At 47.2% G+C, this 18,579-nt stretch overlaps 1 protein-coding gene across 5 annotated transcripts in view; it reads left to right on the top strand.

The window, feature by feature from the left end:
- Positions 1-18,579, top strand: part of GDAP1L1 (ganglioside induced differentiation associated protein 1 like 1) — a 51,570-nt gene that overhangs the window by 9,911 nt on the left and 23,080 nt on the right. For 2 of the 5 annotated variants that reach the window (XM_045444520.1, XM_045444521.1), the window contains exons 2-3: positions 1,340-1,474; positions 14,506-14,647. Coding sequence is in view for 2 of the 5 variants with exons in the window: in XM_045444518.1 (XP_045300474.1) it covers positions 14,468-14,647 (180 nt within the window). In the remaining 3 variants the exon portion in view is untranslated. Of the gene's footprint in view, positions 1-1,339; positions 1,475-14,335; positions 14,648-18,579 lie in introns of those variants that run through there. The other 3 variants (XR_006703157.1, XM_045444518.1, XM_045444519.1) reach the window with 2 other exon arrangements.

The raw sequence follows: 18,579 nt of genomic DNA, 5'->3' as shown, positions 1-18,579 counted from the left end.
CTGCATACCTTACTTTTTATAATGTTAATAAATTGGGGTACCTGGGTGGCTCAGTAAGTTAAGCTTAAGCGTCTGACTTCGGCTCAGGTCATGATCTCGCGGTCCGTGAGTTCGAGCCCCGCATCGGGCTCTGTGCTGACAGCTCAGAGCCTGGAGCCTGCTTCTGATTCTGTGTCCCTCTCTTGCTTTGCCCCTCCCCCGCTCATGCTTTGTCTCTCTCTCTCTCTCTCTCTCATGAATAAATAAACATTAAAAATATATATACATAATGTTCATAAATTAACTGAATACTCCCATAAATCCTGGATGGACTATTAACTTGCTTACTGCCCAGTCCATTTTCCTGTGAGTAGAAATACAATCCATGGTGCTGGCAATACTCTTCACTTGTTTCCTTGTTCCTCTGCCCTAAGATGTTTAGCATTTTGGCATCTATCCCTGGTGACAGCACAGGTCCCAGAGCCCTGTAAAAGGTTCTGTGAGAACCTGGCTCAGGTAAGGTACTAGCTTAGGTGGACTAACCCATTTTCTGAACTCCGTATGGCCTTCTCAGCACATTGCAATATATTGCAAATCATTGTACGGTGTTTCAGATTCCAGTTTCCATTCAATGCCTTCTCCCTTGCAGTCACCCCAGCAGTGTTCATTCTAACCAACCCCATGGGAAGAGAGCTAGAGTTTTATTTTGCTAAAATAAAATCAACTGGGGGTGCCTGGGTGGCTGAGTCGGTTGTGTCCAACTTCGGTTCAGGTCATGATCTCACGGTTCATGGGTTTGAGCCCCACGTTGAGCTCTGTGCTGACAGCTCAGAGCCTGGAGTCTGCTTTGGATTCCGTGTCTCCCTCTCTCTCTGCCCCTCCCCCTCTTGCACTCTTTCTCTCAAAAATAAACATTAAAAAATAAATCAACTAATATCTTTAAGAGCTTTATATTTTACAAAATGCATTCGCAAATGTGATTGCTTTGAGTCTCAAAACCATTCTGGGAGTTAGGTACATTTATCTCCGTTTTACAGATGAGGCCCAGAGAAGTGAAGCCACTAGTTGAACTGGTGAGTGACAGGGACAGATCTCAAACCGGCCTCTTCCTAAAAACTGACCAGCAAAGGAGAGCCAGAAGGAGGAAAATGCCCTTGGGGGCAGGAATATGAGCTCTGCTGGAGTGGATTGAAGGGGCCACAAGTAGGAGTACTGGGACAGGGCAGACTTGTTGGGCCCATGGTTGTGAGAGCCTGTGGCCAGACCTGCGCCTGTGACTTTGGAGTCTCTGGGACTGCTCCCTGGTATGGACCCTTGGGCAAATACTGCACTCCCTGAGCTTCAGTTTCCCCATTTTCAGGATGAAAATAACTACTCCTCTGCCAACTAGAAGAATTGCTTTGATGATCTGGTGCCGTGGTGCCTATGATGCTGCTGTGGGATCTTCAAAGTGCAGGGCATGAGGAGTCCTTTAAGCCAGGTTTACTTACTCCAGGTGAGGGCAGGTGGGACTCCAATGAGGGTTCCTTTCTTTCTCTCCTTTTTTCCTTTTCGACTTCTTATTTTTACCTTCGTTATTTTATAATGTCCTTGTAAAACGATGCAAGTGATTATGAGATTAAAAAAAAACTTTTTTTTAATGTTTCACTTAATTTTTGAGATGGGCGGGGCGGGGGGAAGAGGGGCAGAAAGAGAGGGAGACACAGAAACCGAAGCAGGCTCCAGGCTTTGAGCTGTCAGCACAGAGCCCAACGTGGGGCTCAAACCCACGAACCATGAGATCATGGCCTGAGCCAAAATCCAACTTAACGGACTGAGCCACCCAGGTGCTCTGATTATGAGATATTTAAAGTAGAAATAGAAAACCCCAGGTACTCCCTCACCATCCCCCCCACCCAGGCCCCTCACCCCCACATCCTGCTCTGCAGAGAGATAGCCACAGTTTGTGGTTTAGTGCACCTCCTTCCAGGCTTTAAAACCATGTATCCATACATATTTTTATGCATATCTTTACATATATACATATATATGTATATATATACACACATATATATACATATATACACATATACATACACACACACACTCATTCATACAATTTTGTTCTTTAAATTAAAAAAAAAATGTTCTCTACACTGTTCTGCACCTTGCTTTTTTCCCCTATAACAATTTTATCTTGAAGACCTCTATATCAGAGCTGCCTAATTCAGTTGTATGTCTGGGCATTTTGTAGACAGATAGATAGATGGATAGATAGATATTTAACCAATTTCCTACCAATGTTATTTAGATCATTGCTAATTTTTAAAATATTACCAATAGTACTGTATTAACCATTAGTGCCATTAACCATTGTTACCATGAGTGCTTGATGGACAAGTTTGTGCCCCTGTAAATATATTTTGAAGGGTTATCCTTGTGATACACATTTTAATACCTGATAGGTATGTTAAACTGCCAGATTTCACTCCCACCAGTGGTGTTTGGGGTGTCCTTTTGTCTTCAGTGGTTCTGTGGGGGGAGAGGGTGATTTTGTACCCCTTCAGGGGACATTTGACAGGCATTGGAGGCATTCTTTGTTGTCACAGCCAGGGAGGTAGTGCTGGATGCTACTGGTGTCTAGGGGACTGAGGCATCCAAGGATAAACAGGACAGCTCCCGCTGCAAAGAATTGTGTCAGTAGTGCTGAGGTTAAAATACCCTGGCCTACACCTGTGCCAGTGCTGGATATTACCAGTTTTTTAAGCTGGCTATTTCTGATAGTTTGAAAAAATGATACCTTATTTTGTTTTGTACCTCTTAAAGAGAATGGAGTTATATTTACTGCTTATGTTATATATTATTTGAATTTGTTATGACGAATGTGTATTAATTTTGTAATTTTCTAGTAAAGCCACCGAAGATTTTTTAAGCAACACCTCTTTGATTATTACTATGCAATCTGTCCTTAATATTTTGTCATGTAGGAGCACCTGGGTGGCTCAGTTGGTTAAATGTCCAACTCTTGATTTCAGTTCAGGTCATGATCTCACGGTTTGCGAGTTCGAGCCCCGTGTCAGGCTCTGCGCTGATGTGCAGAGCCTGCTTGGGATTCTCTCTATCCCTCTCTCTCTGCCCCTTCCCTTCTCCCTCATGCTCTCTCTTTATCAATAAACATTAAAAAAAAAAAAAGAGTCATGTAAGTGCCTGTTTGTCTTTCCCTGAGAAGGTGTAGAAAGAATCCCTCAGTGTAGGCCTTGAGAACTTGTCAATGCTCACATCCTCTGGCCTTCAGAATTTCTCTACTGCACTTCCAAGGCACCTTCTCCCCGTGAATACCCAGACCCAGGAGCCAAGTCCAAGAATTATATTAGCCCAGAGATATTCTTTATCACAGACCAGGGCCCCAAAATGAAATGTATTCTGCAGCTGACTTCAGGACACCTAGAATACCCACCATGGACTCATCTGCCCAAATGCCAGGAGAAAAAAACAACAACAATAAAAAATCCTCATGCTTATTTCTCAGCTGTGAAACCTGAGATCCATTCACCCTGTGAATTGTCCAGCCTGTCACAGCTGAGCCAAGCCCGTGGTGCTTCTGCAGAGCCTGAAGCTGCTGGCATAGGTTCTGATGCAGCATGAATGCTTTCACCTTCCCTCTGCTGGGTCCTATCAAATGGAAAAGGAGTGGAGCCCAGTCCTAACTGCTGCTCAGCATGTCAAGGACTCCTGGAGAAGTGCCTACACCTTTCACTTAGCTCAGAGAAGCCGGAGCCATCCTGGAGGAAGTGTGCATGGACAACCTCTCAATAATCCCGGATACTCCCAAGAAAGTGTCCCACGTGGCAGAAATGGCACAGACTTGCCTGCAGCCTTTGAAGATCACCCAATAGCAGACTTTCAAAGTGGGAAGATCGCTCCTGGCCTAGTGCCAGGTCCAGGACTTCTGCCAGAAGTTCTGTGCCTTTGATCTGCAACCTGTTATGGTTATCCAGTAAGCAAAGGCATATGCGGAGGCTGCCTGGTCTGATGGCTGTCTCTACTCTGAAAGCCACACAAGTCATGTCAGTGAAATGAAGCATCCAACCTGTGAGGCCAAGAATGCCTGGGACACCCCTGCATTGCTATCTTCATGAGAGAAAACATTTAGAGGTTCAACATGGGAAGGGAGGGGAGTGATCTATGAGAAAGAACACCCATCTGCAAATCAGGGGCTGAGTTCTGCTCTTATCTCATGTACCCTGGGACAGATAACTGTTTTTCTCTAAGGGCCTCAGCTTCCTTGTTAAGTGGTTATTGGAAGCATTCACTCTGTATTTCAATGTGCAATTTTCTCAAATAATAACATTGCCAACTAGATAAAGCTGGCTAAAATAAAGGAGAGATCTAAAATAGAGTTTAAAACCAGTCCAATATCTGCTGGTTGGTTTTTCTCATTCAAAAGTAATAGATGTTCAGAACAGAAAAAACAAAACAGAACAAAACAAAACAAAAAACCAAGATATGGCCAAGCACAAAGTAGTTCATAGAGAACATTGCCCTGGAGATCATGCTGTTGGCATCTTTCTGGGATCCTTCCAGATAAGAGGTTCTTAACTTGGATTGTTTGGATGGGCTTTGTGGGAAGAGAGCCCCTGAGTGATTCAACAACCCCCTTTTGTGGTCCATTTAGGATATTTGAGTTTTTTTGCCATTACAAAGAATGCCATGCACGTCCAAGCTGTATGAAAAAGAATTAGCACTTAATGAGAAAGGAAGCAGAAAAAATGGACAATTTGAACACCTGACAAAGGTGTTTTAAAGGGCACAAAAGGATGCCAAATTGTCCCACAGTGCACAGAAATTACCAATAAGAGACAAATAGATCAATGCTCACTTTAAGCCATTTACGTTTAAGTTAACACATACTTACTGGACAGGTGCTGCTGTATCTGTGCCAGGTGCTGTGGACTCTACAGGCAGCCCAGCCACTGACCTCACAGCTTTCAAACTGGTGGAGACCGACACGGAAATTATTTCATGCAGAAACCGTCATTTGTGTTTAAGCAAACTACCTTCATGCATGATTGGCACAGTAAAACCCTGAATCATTTTGTTCCCCAAGCTCTTCCTGACCCAGCCTCCCAGCCTCTGAGGGCCTGCGTGTTTCAGGTTTCAGCTTTGAGGAGAGTTCTCCTTCCAGCTCACATCCAATCCAGAGGTTCCCTCCAGGTGCCCCTGAATGGAGGCCATTCAACATTTATTTGTCCTCTTCAGAGAACAGGAAGTTTACTACCCTGGATTTGAACTCTACTCGTTTGAAACTTTTCCCTCTATTGAACTACATCCTCCCTCCCGGTAGGCTCCTCTGATTGGTCCCAGAACCTCACAAAACAAGTCTGCCTTTATCTCCAACCTGCAGGTCTAAAGAGCTTTTAGATCTTCGGGGGAGGCACCCAATCCCATGGTCTGCCCCCAATCCCAGCATCTGTGATGTCCTTCCCTGGCAGAATAGGCCTGCAAGTCCCCTGTTGATTCATCAAACCATGCGCATGCCCAGACTAAACAAAGTATCCATGAACAGATGGTCACGGCATGGGGGCAGCAAGGCCCAGACCTTTGAGGACAGATTATGCTAGTGACACTAGAAAACTTCCTGCAGCTTCAGGAGGGTGGATGGGGACAGAGAGAAGATGAGCCAGCCCTGATTGGAGGACCTAATTGGCTGTCCTCCCAAAAAAGAGCCTGTGTGCCTGGAACAGTGCCTCCCACACTAATGTGTGTACTAATCTCCTGGGGATTTAATTCAGCAGGTCTGGCATAGAACCTGAGATTCTGCATTTTTTCCAAGCTCCCAGAGGTATGCTGATACTTCAGGGGATACTTTGAGAAGCAGAGCCCTAGGGCAGTGGTATCATAACACCCTGGAAGAGCTTTAAAAATACAGAAAGTTTGGCCTACCCCAAATTGACTGATTCAGTCTTCTGGTCCATTTATTGACAATGTCTCAACCTAGACTGCACATTAGAATCATGTGAAGAGTTTTTAAAATGTTGATTCTCAGGGTAGAGACTCACTTGTCTTTCTCTCTCTCTCTCCCTCTCTCTCTCTCTCCCTCTCTCCCTCTCTCTCTGTCTCTGTCTCTGTCTCTTGCTGCTTTAGTTTGAAAACCTGACCGGCCTAATTTGTTGTGGGAGCAGAGGTTCCCAGCCCTAGCTGCACATCACCTGGGAGAATAATAAAATGTCAGTGTCAGGTCACCTCCCTGCAGACCCACTGAATCAGAATTTCTAGGGGTTAGAGCCAAGAGATGAGCATTCCACAAAGTTCCCTAGATGATTCTGAGGCAAAGCCCCTGGTGTGGAGTCTGAGGGAAGAATATTCTGGGATTCCTGATACAGATACAGGTTACCACATGCTCCCCTGAACATTCAGGGACTTGAGTGTTTAACAAGTGCCATGGATGACTTATGAAATGGCAACTTTGGGAAACACTGGGGTAGAGGAAAGATCCCTGGATCAGAGTCAGAAAGACCGTGCTCCTGGTTCGAGACTTCTCACAGGTCACAGGCTCATTTCCTCATCTATAGAATGGAGGTGATGGTAATTGCATGGGGCAGAGATGGATAACTACCCCAGAGGTCTACATACGCAGTCTATAGGACAGTTTGTGTTGAAAACTGGCTGTCACAGGCTGTCACAGAGACTACATTTCCCAGCTCCCCTTTACATTTAGGTGAGGCAGCCACATGACTGAGTTCTGGCCAATGGAACAAGGGCATAAGTGAGGAGGGCTGCTACCCATAAAAACCTCCCACAATGTCCTCTGCTCTCTCTCTCCACTGTCTGCCCATTGGATATTAAATGCCCACTGGATAGCAATGCCTGGGTGATCTTGGAAGCCACATGGGAGGGTTAACAGAACTCTCTGCCCTTCTCCTAACTTGCTGCTAATTGGACCTCATGTGAGTGAAAAATAAACTAGTGTGTAAAGTCACTGTGATTTGGCAATCTATCTCTTAGAGTAGCTAGTGCTTTGTTAACTAACATACTGCCCCTAGGATTGTGGCAAAAATGATCTCATGCAGAGGCTGCAAACTGACAATGCGAGGGCTTGATCTAACCCACAAATATGTTTTGTTATTTCTGTGCCAGCGAGTGTTTTTGTTTTTGTTTTTTTCTCAACACATTTTAAAAGGAGAGATTTCGTGTGATCATCTGGATCTCCAGGTTCCTGAAAACCTGGGATAGCTGGCAGCCATGTTGCAATCCACCGTGGGAGTAATTGGCTGGAACAAGGAGCAGCTGTGCACCAGGTGGAGCATGTGCCCTCCCAGCCCGCCATGTCTCCGCCACACCCTTAGGGCATTACTGGGACCCTGGTAGCTTCCTGAGTCAGCAGGCCCTGATGTAACAGATGCAGATATTAGATGCATTCACTGTTAGGATTTTTTTTTAAGAAAAAAATCTGTGTATTTATTTTGAGAGAGAGGCAGAGAGATCATGTGCGCTTGAGTGGGGGAGGGGTGGAGAGCGAATCCCAAGTAGGCTCGGCACTGTCAGCCCAGGGCCCAACTCAGGGCTTGATCCCATGAACCGTGAGATCATGACCTGAGCCAAAATCAAGAGTCGATGCTTAACCGACTGAGCCACCCAGGCGCCCCCCACTGTTGGGATTTTTCACAGCACATTTCTTCAGGTGACTTCTAACTCCCAGGAAAACCATTCATCCTGCCCAAAACTTGGAAGCAAAATCTCCTGAGGGATCTTTACAGGCTGAAAGGATGTGCTCCACCCCCATCCCACCCCACCCCGCCCATAGCCAGGGCCCTTTCAGCATCTGCTATATATGGAGGCAGTGGTGTGTGGAGGCTCAGGTATATCTGGGGATAGATCAGACAGACCTGCATCCTGACCCCAGCTCTGCTTCATCCTAGATGGTGACTGGGGTCAGGCAGTTCGTGTTTCCTGAACCTCTGTGATCCCATCTGTCAGGTGTGGACATTAGAACTCTTCTCATAGGATTTCTGTAAAGTGTCCGGTGAAAGGACACTTAGACCATGTTAATTCCTTCTCCTTTCCCAGGCCTGGCTTGCCCCCGGGAGTGAGGGAGAAATCAAGCAGTATCTTTAGAAACAAAACAAAACAAAACAAAAAAAACAAAACCAACTTCAAATTATTTTTGAAAGATATAAATAAAGTACTTCTATTGTAGCTGTATTAGTCTGCTCGGGCTGCCACCAATTAGGGTGGCTTAAACAATAGAAGTGTACTTTCTCACAGTTCTGGAAGCTGGAGTCCAAGATCAAGGTCCCTGTAGAGTTGGATTCTACCTCTCTTCTGGCTTATAGACAGCCCCCTTCTCACCATGTCCTCACAGGGCCTTCCCTTGGTGCTTGCTTGAGGAGATTGTGATCCCTGGTATCTCTTGCTCTTGTAAAGGATTGGGGCCCTACCCCTCTGACCTCCTTTAGCCTTAATAAGCCCCTTCATCACCAAATACAGTTACATGGGGATTTTGTGGGGGGACAATTCAGTCCATAATAGAAGGAAGACTGGAAGATCCAACAAAGAAAAAAAGAAGCACGCATGATCTCCTCTTGCCCATCTCCACTCACTGTGATGTAAACCACTTTTACTGAATATCCTTCTATAATTTATATACTTTAAAATTTAATTGTATGTATTTTATGGCAACCTGCTTTTTCTTCTTTTTGTGTTTTAAATATTATAGTAAGCTAAACTAAATAGAGTTTTTAGAGTAGCTTATATAATTGTAACCTGTTTTTAATTGTAACCTTTAAGTTGTAACCTTCCTCATTTGGTAGATATAAATTATTCCATGGTATGAACATACTCTAAGTTATCTAATCCCCTATTGTGTGGACACTTAGAACTCCATTTTCTTTTTTTTTAATTTTTTTTTCAACGTTTATTTATTTTCGGGACAGAGAGAGACAGAGCATGAACGGGGGAGGGGCAGAGAGAGAGGGAGACACAGAATCGGAAACAGGCTCCAGGCTCCGAGCCATCAGCCCAGAGCCTGACGCGGGGCTCAAACTCACGGACCGCGAGATCGTGACCTGGCTGAAGTCGGACGCTTAACCGACTGCGCCACCCAGGCGCCCCTTAGAACTCCATTTTCTATGGACTTGGATGTTAGCTCTTGACCTGGGCTAATAACTTCATTCACCTAAGCATCAATGTCCCCATCTGTGTTATCAAGATAGTAACGATACCACCTCAACTGAGATAATGACTAAAAAGTGCTTAGCACAGTGTCTGGCATATGGAAAACCCTCAAAGCTGTTACTATAATAACATACATATTATAATACCAGTGGTAGACCCAAGTGAAAAAGTTCCGTCAGGCTCTCCATCTCGCTGTGCACTGAGTTCACATTCAATGGCAACCCCTTGATGCCTGAGTCCATCCCTAGTTCTCACGGAAGAAGGGCAGAAGCAATCCCATCACTGACAAGGAACAGCTAGTCTCCAGTGTGAATTCATACACTGGACTGTCAGTATATGTATTTCAGGGTTTTTCAGATTCCTGGCACCCAAACTGAATGTTATTTTCCTGATTCAAACTCTCCAGTGACACCCCAGTGCCCTTAGCATGATGTGATAACTCCTAAATGTGGCTTACCAGGCCTGGCATGACTACTGAGCCTCAACTGTGACCCCTGTCTCCAGCCAGATGAACAGCCACGGGTCCCTGGAACACCCTACCCTCTCTCTCACCTCTGGGCTTTGTCCCTGCTCTTCTCTTTGCCTGGAACACGCATCCCTTTCCCCATCTTCTTGTATCTGGCTAATTCCTCCTCATTCTTAAATTCTCTACTTAGACGTCCTGAGTAGATGCTGATAGTGACCTACCTGTGTCCCGTACTTTCACCATTTCTGTGCACACCAGCTGACCCCCAGGTGGCAGCACCCACATTTATGGTCTGAGGGCTTTTTGTAGACACGGGAACCCACTCTGCCGACTGCGGGGCAGGCCTGAAGTGCTGGGGAATTAACACGCCCTGCAAGGAACAGCCTTCTAACAACGGACTGGCAGGACTCAGTGCGTAAATACCCTGGCTCTCTTCCTCCTCGGGAGGGGCTTTACACCAGCCTCAGAATTTCGCTGCGGGATTAAGTTCCAGGCGCCCATGGTGCTAACTTGCTTGAACATATACCTTCCAAGGCCGCCTTTCTTGTCTGTGTCATCCTGCCATTGCCCTCCCAGGGTTTCCTTCTCCCAAATTAACTGCTTGTCCTTGCATTCTTGTCTCAGGATCTGCTTCACAGAAACCCATACTGAGAGCCATGGCTCCTGAGAGCTTTTCTTGGCAAGTGGGACAAGCAGATGTCCCTCCCTGACTCTACCACAGCCCCAGTCCTTACCTTAGCACAGCACTCATCACATTGTGGTATAATTGCCCGGGTCCCCACAGAAACACAGACAATTCACTGGGACAAGTTAAAATGGATGGGAAACATTTGAAAAGATGGTCAACTTCACTTATGACTTAATGAAACTCAAAGAAAGAAGGGCAAAGTTGAAAATATTTTTACAGCCTCTGATAACTGATTCAGCCAAGGACCATCAATGGAGGAGAAACCGGATACCCATAAGGTCCTGATGAGAAGAGGCAAAACGGGCATTTAAACATGGAGAGGGGTGGTTACCACCTCAAATCCAACTTGGCATCATTAATAGCGGGACAACAAGACATCATGGAGCTCCTGACACAAGGCAAAATGAAGCACCTGGCACCACCCACGAAGGAATGATTAAATGTTTGCCCCCAAAATGCTTCACCCGAATCTAGTCTTCCCTTTAGACCCAAGTACTAGTTTATAGGAAATACAAGGGAGAGTATGACAAGTTAAAGGGCAGAACAGTGACCAATCAGACCCCCAAGTGGAACATTCTACAGGACACCTGGCCTAGTCTCTCTGTGAGTTAACACCGTGGGGAAAAAAAAATAAAAAGAAACAAGAACCATTCTTCAAAAAGAGACTTGAGAAGTAACGACAGAATCCATGGCATGGTCCTTGACTGGATCCTGGTTCAAACAAACTATGAAGATCATTCTGGTCCATGAGTATGAACTAGATATCAGGGCCTTATTGTGAATTTTTTTAATGTGAAAAATGTGTTGTTTATGTGAGAAAATGACCTATGCTAGATATAAATTATGTAATACTGAAGTATTTCACCAATGAAGTATCATGATGCCTATAATTTGTTTCAAAATACTTCAAACCCTCCTCCCTTAATTAAACAAACATGGCAAGCTTTAACCAATGATTATATTCAGGTGATGGATATATGGGTATTCATTGAGCTGTCTTGTTTGCTATGTCATATGTTTGAACATTTTTTTTTATTTTAATTTTTTTTCAACGTTTATTTATTTTTTGGGGGACAGAGAGAGACAGAGCATGAACGGGGGAGGGGCAGAGAGAGAGGGAGACACAGAATCGGAAACAGGCTCCAGGCTCTGAGCCATCAGCCCAGAGCCTGACGCGGGGCTCGAACTCACGGACCGCGAGATCGTGACCTGGCTGAAGTCGGACGCTTAACCGACTGCGCCACCCAGGCGCCCCTGTTTGAAAATTTTTTATAATAAAAACTCAAAAAGGAAAAGCAAATAAAAACCATGATACACCATTTTTTACCCAGAGATTCAAAAAGAAACAAAAAAGTTTAACAGTACGCTGGGTTGGAAAAGTACAGGGAAATGGCCCTTTTGTGGATTCTTAGTGGGGAGTGTAATATGGAATAGCCTCTTCCGAGGGAACTTTGACAGAGGCAAATTCTTTTTTTTTTTTTAATTTTTTATTGTTTTTTTTTAATGTTTATTTATTTTTGACAGAGAGACAGAGCATGAGAGGGGAAGGGGCAGAGAGAGAGGGCGACACAGAATTCGAAGCAGGCTCCAGGCTCTGAGCTGTCAGCACAGAGCCCAACATGGGACTCGAACCCACAGACCGCGAGATCATGACCCGAGCCGAAGTCAGACACTTAACCAACTGAGCCACCCAGGCGCCCTAAGAGACAAATTCTTTGGTCTAGCAATTCCACTTATCGGAATTTGTCGTAGAAATTATACTCAAACATGTGCACAAATCCGTATGAATAAGGATTTTTACTGCAGCATTGTTTTTTGTGTGTGTGGTTTTTATGTGTGTGTGTTTTGTAAGTTGGCTTTACCCCCAGCGCAGAGGCCAACTCAGGGCTTGAACTCTAGACCCTAAAGTCAGACCTGAGCTGAAACCAAGAGTCAGAGGCTTAACTGACTGAACCACCCAGGTGTCCCTGCAACATTGTCTTTATAACAAAAGATTAGAAACAGCACATGTGGCATAGGAGTTGTTACATTTATTATGGCGCGTTCATACAATGCAGACTGTTAGTATGGGCTGGATCTGTGTTGATAGGAAACTCTTTCCAGATATGTTGCTAAGTGAAAAATGCAAAGAGCAGGTCAGTGTCTGTCTTATTTTTCACTGTATTTCTGATACCACTGAAGTGACTAGCACACAATGGGTGCACAATGAATATTTGTTGAGCGAAGGAATACACATTTGAGGTGTAACTGCTGTGGCATGGACACCTGTATGCATTCAGGTTGAAGACCCAGATAGGGACTGTGGGGCATCCCAGTAGGGTGGGGGCTCATGGCTCTGGTGGTATAAGAATTCACCCAAGGCAGAACAAAAGAGATAAAAGTTTATTTAATACACTGCAAGGCAGCACTTGTGAGACAGCAAAGGGGAGACTGCTGAGAGGTGGTGGCGAGGGGCTAAAGTTATAGGGTGGAGTAAAAGAGTTATGGGGATGTATGCAATTGTCCTTTTTGGGTAACCTTAGGAACTGTGCCTGGTTGCAATTGGTCTCTTAGGGCCTATGGCTGTTTCACGGTGGCTTGTTTAATGAACCTGTTTGCATCAGCTCGGTGGTCACTCTTTTTGTGACCCTTTTGCCTCGCTCTACATTCCATTGCTCTAGTCTGTTGCCTAAAAGCAGCCTCTACAGGGACCAGATTTTTCACCTTGATGGAATATCTAAGGTCTTACTTCCCTGAATTCAGACATTTGAATTTTCCCTCAAGACACACCATATCCTTCTTTGTAAAACCAAATCATGAGCAACAATATACTTGGAGGAAAAAGAAGGAATAAAAATTTCCTGAAAGGGTGACAAAGAAGTTGCCGAACCAGGGAGGCTAATGTGGCAACTGGGAGTTAATATAGAAAATGTAGCTCCAAGCCTCCTGGCAGCCAAAGCAAAAAAGAGAAACCCATGGACCACAGAACTTTTGTTGTCTGGTAGAAGGAAGGACACTGATTCCTCAAGAGCCATGCTCATCAATCTGAAAGGATGATGTGCTAAGGAGTCCTTGCTTGGTAGCATCACATGAGGGAGGGAGGGCAAATTGAGAAGCCTATCTCCCTGGTGCATCTATTTGTTCAATGGTAAATAAATTAAAACAATATTTATATCAAGGGAAGCACGGGTGTATTAGGGAATTTTATATGAAACTCCCATGAATATTAAGCATAAACTAAGTGACAGCAGGGCATTACAGGCTTTCTTGGGCTCCTGTAGTTGTGCCTCAGTCTCCTGGGTGAAGATGTGACCTTGGACCAATGACTTGACATTTCTGAGCACCTTCCTCCTCTAGTAAAAATGATTATTGTGCAGATGAATGAGATGATGCGTATAAAGTGCTTGGGTTGATAAAAAGCTTACTGTGCTGTTGTTTATATCATTATTGTAGTATCATGACCTTATCACTAAGAGCATATATTCTGGAGCCAGGCAGGCTGGGTTCGAATCTCGGCTCCACCGCTTACTAGTTAGGGGACCTTGGGCAAGGTCACTTAGCTTCTCTGTGCCTCAGTTTCCTCTTCTGTAAAATGAGACTCATGGGATTATTGTGAGGACTCAGTGAGTTGATGGTTGTAAAGCCTGGGCACACGGCAAGTGCTATGTAAGCATTTGCTCTATATATCATAGTTTGTTCCCCTCTGCCCTTAGAGATCCTTCAGGAGAAATGCTAGGAAACAACAGCTCCAAAGAGAGAAAAGCTATTTCCAGACACTGATTTATACAAGGAATGGGTCTCTATAACACCAGGTGTCCTAAGAGGTATTTGCCTCTTGGAAGACTGAGAGTCAGAATGCGTTAACAATGGTGGAGTCTTGGCAGGTGGCTGGCCAGATATGAGCTATTTGGGGGACATGGCCCATTCTCCTGTGGCTCCTCCACCCCTTCCACGGAGCCTGACGGAGGGGACTGGTAGCTTTTCTAGCAGGGGCCAGGGGCGTCCCTAGGGGAGGAGGAGGGAAGGAGATCCCGGGATCCCCCGCGCCCCTCCCCCACTTGCCCAGCGAGTAATGACATTCACGGAGAGGGGAGGGAGGGAGCGAAGCAGAGGGGCAGGCTCGGCGAGGCCATGTGATGCTGGGCGAGAGAGAGCCGCCGCCGCGGAGCCTCCTTCTTTCCTCCCTCTGATTCCGGGCTGTCATGGCGACCCCCAACAACCTGACCCCCACCAACTGCAGCTGGTGGCCCATCTCGGCGCTGGAGAGCGATGCGGCCAAGCCGGTGGAGGCCCCCGACGCGCCCGAGGCGGCCAGCCCCGCCCATTGGCCCAAGGAGAGCCTGGTTCTGTACCACTGGACCCAGTCCTTCAGCTCTCAGAAGGTAGAGCCCAAGGGAGCAGGGGAGCCGGATGCACCCAGTAGCGAGGAGGCTTGGGGGAGGGGATTCAGGAGGAGGAAGGGGTCCGAGGACCGGTGAGAGGCTGGAGGGTGGGATGTGGGGGTTCGGGGACCCGGAGGATGGAGGATGCTGGGCCGCTCTCCAGGGAGGTGACTGGCGCTGTCTTGGGCCCCAGGAGCACCGTCCCCAATTCTGGGAACATCCATTCTGCCTCTTTCCCTCCCAGAAAGACCTGGTCTGTTGGAGGGCTGAGAAGAGAGACAAAGGCAAGGGGAAGGGAATGGGCACTGCTGGGAAGGCGGCCTGTTGGAGGGGGCGGCTGCTGCGGGAAGGGAGGAGGAGCGCTTCCTGGGATCCAGCCTCCAGCCCCGGTAGCCCGGTTGTGGGCCTCCCTCCACGCTGCTGTCCTGGATACGACAGGCCCTCCAGATCACAGCTTCTGCCCAGCTGGGAGCCTTCCTCTGGCTGGGGCTTGAAGGGTCTGTCCCTGGTCCTCTCCCGCACCCCCACTTATCTTGAGCTGAGAAAGGAGTTAACCCATCTCCTGAGGCAAGCTCAGTTCGGCCCCTAAAATCTGTTTTGCTCTTAAAGACAGAGAGGGCCCCTCAGCGCCTTCGCAGACCCAGTTGAGCTGGGTCGCAGTTGGGAATCCAGCCTGATGCTGAGTATCAGGGTTCCCGCTTCCTGGGGGCGAGGGCCAGGCACAGCGCCTGTGACAGGGGCGCCTCTAGGGGCGCAATCTCCCACCCTAGGCGGCTGTCCGTCAGTGGGGCACGAATTCAGCACCATGGCCAGGGCCCAACAACGTGTGCTGCTGGGTTCCAAGTGGCACCCATTGTCAGACCCTGGGATTCCTCTTCTCCCTGGGAGATCCTTTTGTTCCATTCATTCATTTTCCAGATAGAGAAACAGGTTCCGTAAGGAGAAAGGGCCTTGGAGCCAAAAGACTTGGGTTTGAGTCTTGGTCCAGGCTCCGTTCATCATCTGGAAAATGAGATAACAATAATTATAATAATAGCAGCTACTTCTAATTCCCAGCCCTTCTCAGAGTTGCTGAGAGAGTTGTTGAAAAGGCAGTATAACTTCATGTTCTAGACTGGCAGTACTCAAACTTGAGCATACATTGGAATCACTGCATGGTCCTGGTTAAAACACAGACTGCTGGGTCCCACCCCAGATGTTCTGATTCAGCAAGTCTAGAGTGGGGCTCAAGATGCTGCATATGTCCAGCCAGCTACCAGTGATGCTGATAAAGCTGGTCCACTGATCCCCCTTTGAGTAGCTCCAGTTTACAGTATAGACTGAGGCCAAACAGTCTCCAGTGGAAGAGCCATCCTCCCCAGTAATTCATTGTAAAACTTTAGACAGGTCGCCTTGCCACTCCAAAGCCTCAGTTTTATAATCTGTAAAATGGAGCTAATGGCAGTACCTTTCTCAGAGGGCTATTTTGAGGGTGAAATAAGGTGACACAAAAGAAGTGCTGATGGCAGTGCCTGGCACAGGGTCAAGTTTCTGATAATTATAGGTGTGATATCACCACAGTGCTGGTGAAGGAGGGGTCAAGTTAACCAGGGCCACTCTGGGACTCATCCGTAAATTTTACAAATGCCTGCTGAGCACCTACTGCATGCCAGGCTCCGTGCAAGTTGCTGGGAGTTTGGAGATGTATCCGACTGACGTCCAGATTTCAGAATACCTTCCTATCCAGAACCTCAGGATCCAGACCCCAGTGATTGGGACTGGACAGGGGACAGAGGGATGGTACCTTCCATTACCATTCCCAAAGGGAGCTTCCTGCTCCTCCCCTTGCCCCCATGGAAGATTTCCTATTCAGCCTGCACTCAGGGCTCAGGTAGCCCCTTATTCAGGCATGGGACTGCTCACTGCAACCTCATTTGTGACCAGGCCAGCCTGGGAATCCTCCTGCCTCCCCGTCCATGGGCTTTCCATTGCCTAGGGGCCTGTGGTGGGTTCTAGAGACAGTGTATCCTGGTGGAAAAGGCATGGGCTCTGCAGTCAGATGGTCTTGGATTCCATTCTCATCTTGAGTGCTTACTGGCTGTTTGACCTTGGACAAGTCACTTAACCCCTCTGTGCCTCAATATCCTCATCTGGCAAAAGGGACTTTTGCATCCAACCCTGCAGAATTCCTGAGGGTTTGAGAGGACATGGACATATGTTAAGTGTCTGGCACATAGTAGGAGTTTAGCAGGTGAGTTTCCTTCCTTTCATCCCCAAAGGGCCCTGCCTGCATTCGGGGAGCAGTTCCCCTTTGTGGAGCATCTGAGAAGCCTGTCCTTAGTGGTACATGAATAGCAGAAAATAGCCTACCCCCAAGAATGGTGGTGGCTCCATGGGACATCTGGGGACTATTCCAGAGCTAGAGGGCAGCAGGACAGTGAGGGGAGCCAGAGCCCAAACTCTGGGGCCAGACAGCCCAGGGTTCAGTCTCAACTCTGCCACTGACCAACTGAGTAATTCTGGGTAGGTTGCTCAGCCTCTCATGCCTCAGGCATCACGTCTGTAAATTGAGAATAATAACAGCACCTCCAGGATAGGGCTGTTGTGAGGATTCAGCAAATGTATCCATTAAGTCACCTAGAGCAGCACCTGGCACACAGAAAGTGCCCAGTAAGCGCACTTACATTTACTAGACAGGAGAGCAAATCCTGACTGTGCCACTTCCCACTGCGTGACTGTGCACGTGTCTTCACTTCTGTAAGTCTCCGCTTCCTCCTGTGTTCAGGAGGAACGGTTCCTACCTCAGAGGGCTGTGAAGACTGAGATCGTGCATGGTCACACACTTCGCACAATGCCTTAAAAATGACACGCTAACAGTGAACTTTCAGGCACCATCATAAGTGATCATTTGAGGCCACAGGGTTCAAAGGGGGTTCTAAATGCAAAGTGTAGATGTTAGCTTGCTTCTGAGGCTGTTTCTGGCCCCCCAGCCACCTTCTCCTTGGCTTGGGGGTGGGGAGGGGGCAGAAGGGTGAGACTGGAAGGGGCAAGAGTCAAGACACCAGCATCCAGTGCTGGCATTCTCATTCACTAGCTTGTGGCCTCAGGTAGTTCCTGATCCTCTTTGGTCCTCAGTTTCTTCCACATGAAAATGGACTACATGTTGATACAACTTGAATTTCTCCCTCCCCAGGAGGGAAGAATTACCCTGTCTCTGTGTGTCCCCATCCCTTTGAGCATCTTTCTGTCCTCACACCAGGCAGTTTTTCAAAAACCAAGATTGCTATTTACTGGCTGTGTGACTTGGGACAACTTAGCGCTGTCTCTGTGGCTATTTCCTCTTTTATAAAACGGGCGTGATACTAGTACCTACCTCATTAGGCTTTTTGTGAGGATTAAATTAATTAATACACATGAATGTCTTAGAGTAGTGCCTGGTACAGAGAAAGCCCTTTTTGGGAGTTAGCTATATTGTTGTGATTTCCACCAAGGTGAGCCTCTGAGAGCCGTCCTTGGCTTCCTGCAACAAGCTTGTTCAAGTTTTCCTTATTCCATCCTCTCAGGGTCTGCCCTTTTCTTGGAGGTACCTTTGGGGAGAACCTGGTCCAGCCTTCTGCCCCCAGGAGTGAGAGGCCCAGGTCAGGGTCCTATCAGAAGACAGTCCTGACACCCAAGACTGAGCAAGTCTTCCAGAGGCCCCTCTCAGACATGGCAGGAGGAAGTGAGAATGGAGGGTGATCTCTACCTCCTACCCGGGCCTTGCCTTTCAAGCTCTTGGGCACTGGCTCCTAGCCCTGTCCACGCTGCCCTTGACAATTTGCCCCACCCCCACCCCTAGAGGCTCACAGGTGGCAACTGCAGACCTCCCCATTCTTCCCAGAAGCCTGCAGTGGCTCGCCAGGTGCCTCCAGGAAAGAGCCAAAATCCTCGTCATGGCCTCAGGCTCTACCTCA

This window comes from Leopardus geoffroyi, chromosome A3 (genome assembly GCF_018350155.1).
Source record: "Leopardus geoffroyi isolate Oge1 chromosome A3, O.geoffroyi_Oge1_pat1.0, whole genome shotgun sequence".
NCBI lineage: Eukaryota > Metazoa > Chordata > Mammalia > Carnivora > Felidae > Leopardus > Leopardus geoffroyi.
This window is presented reverse-complemented; position numbering and strand designations above follow the sequence as displayed.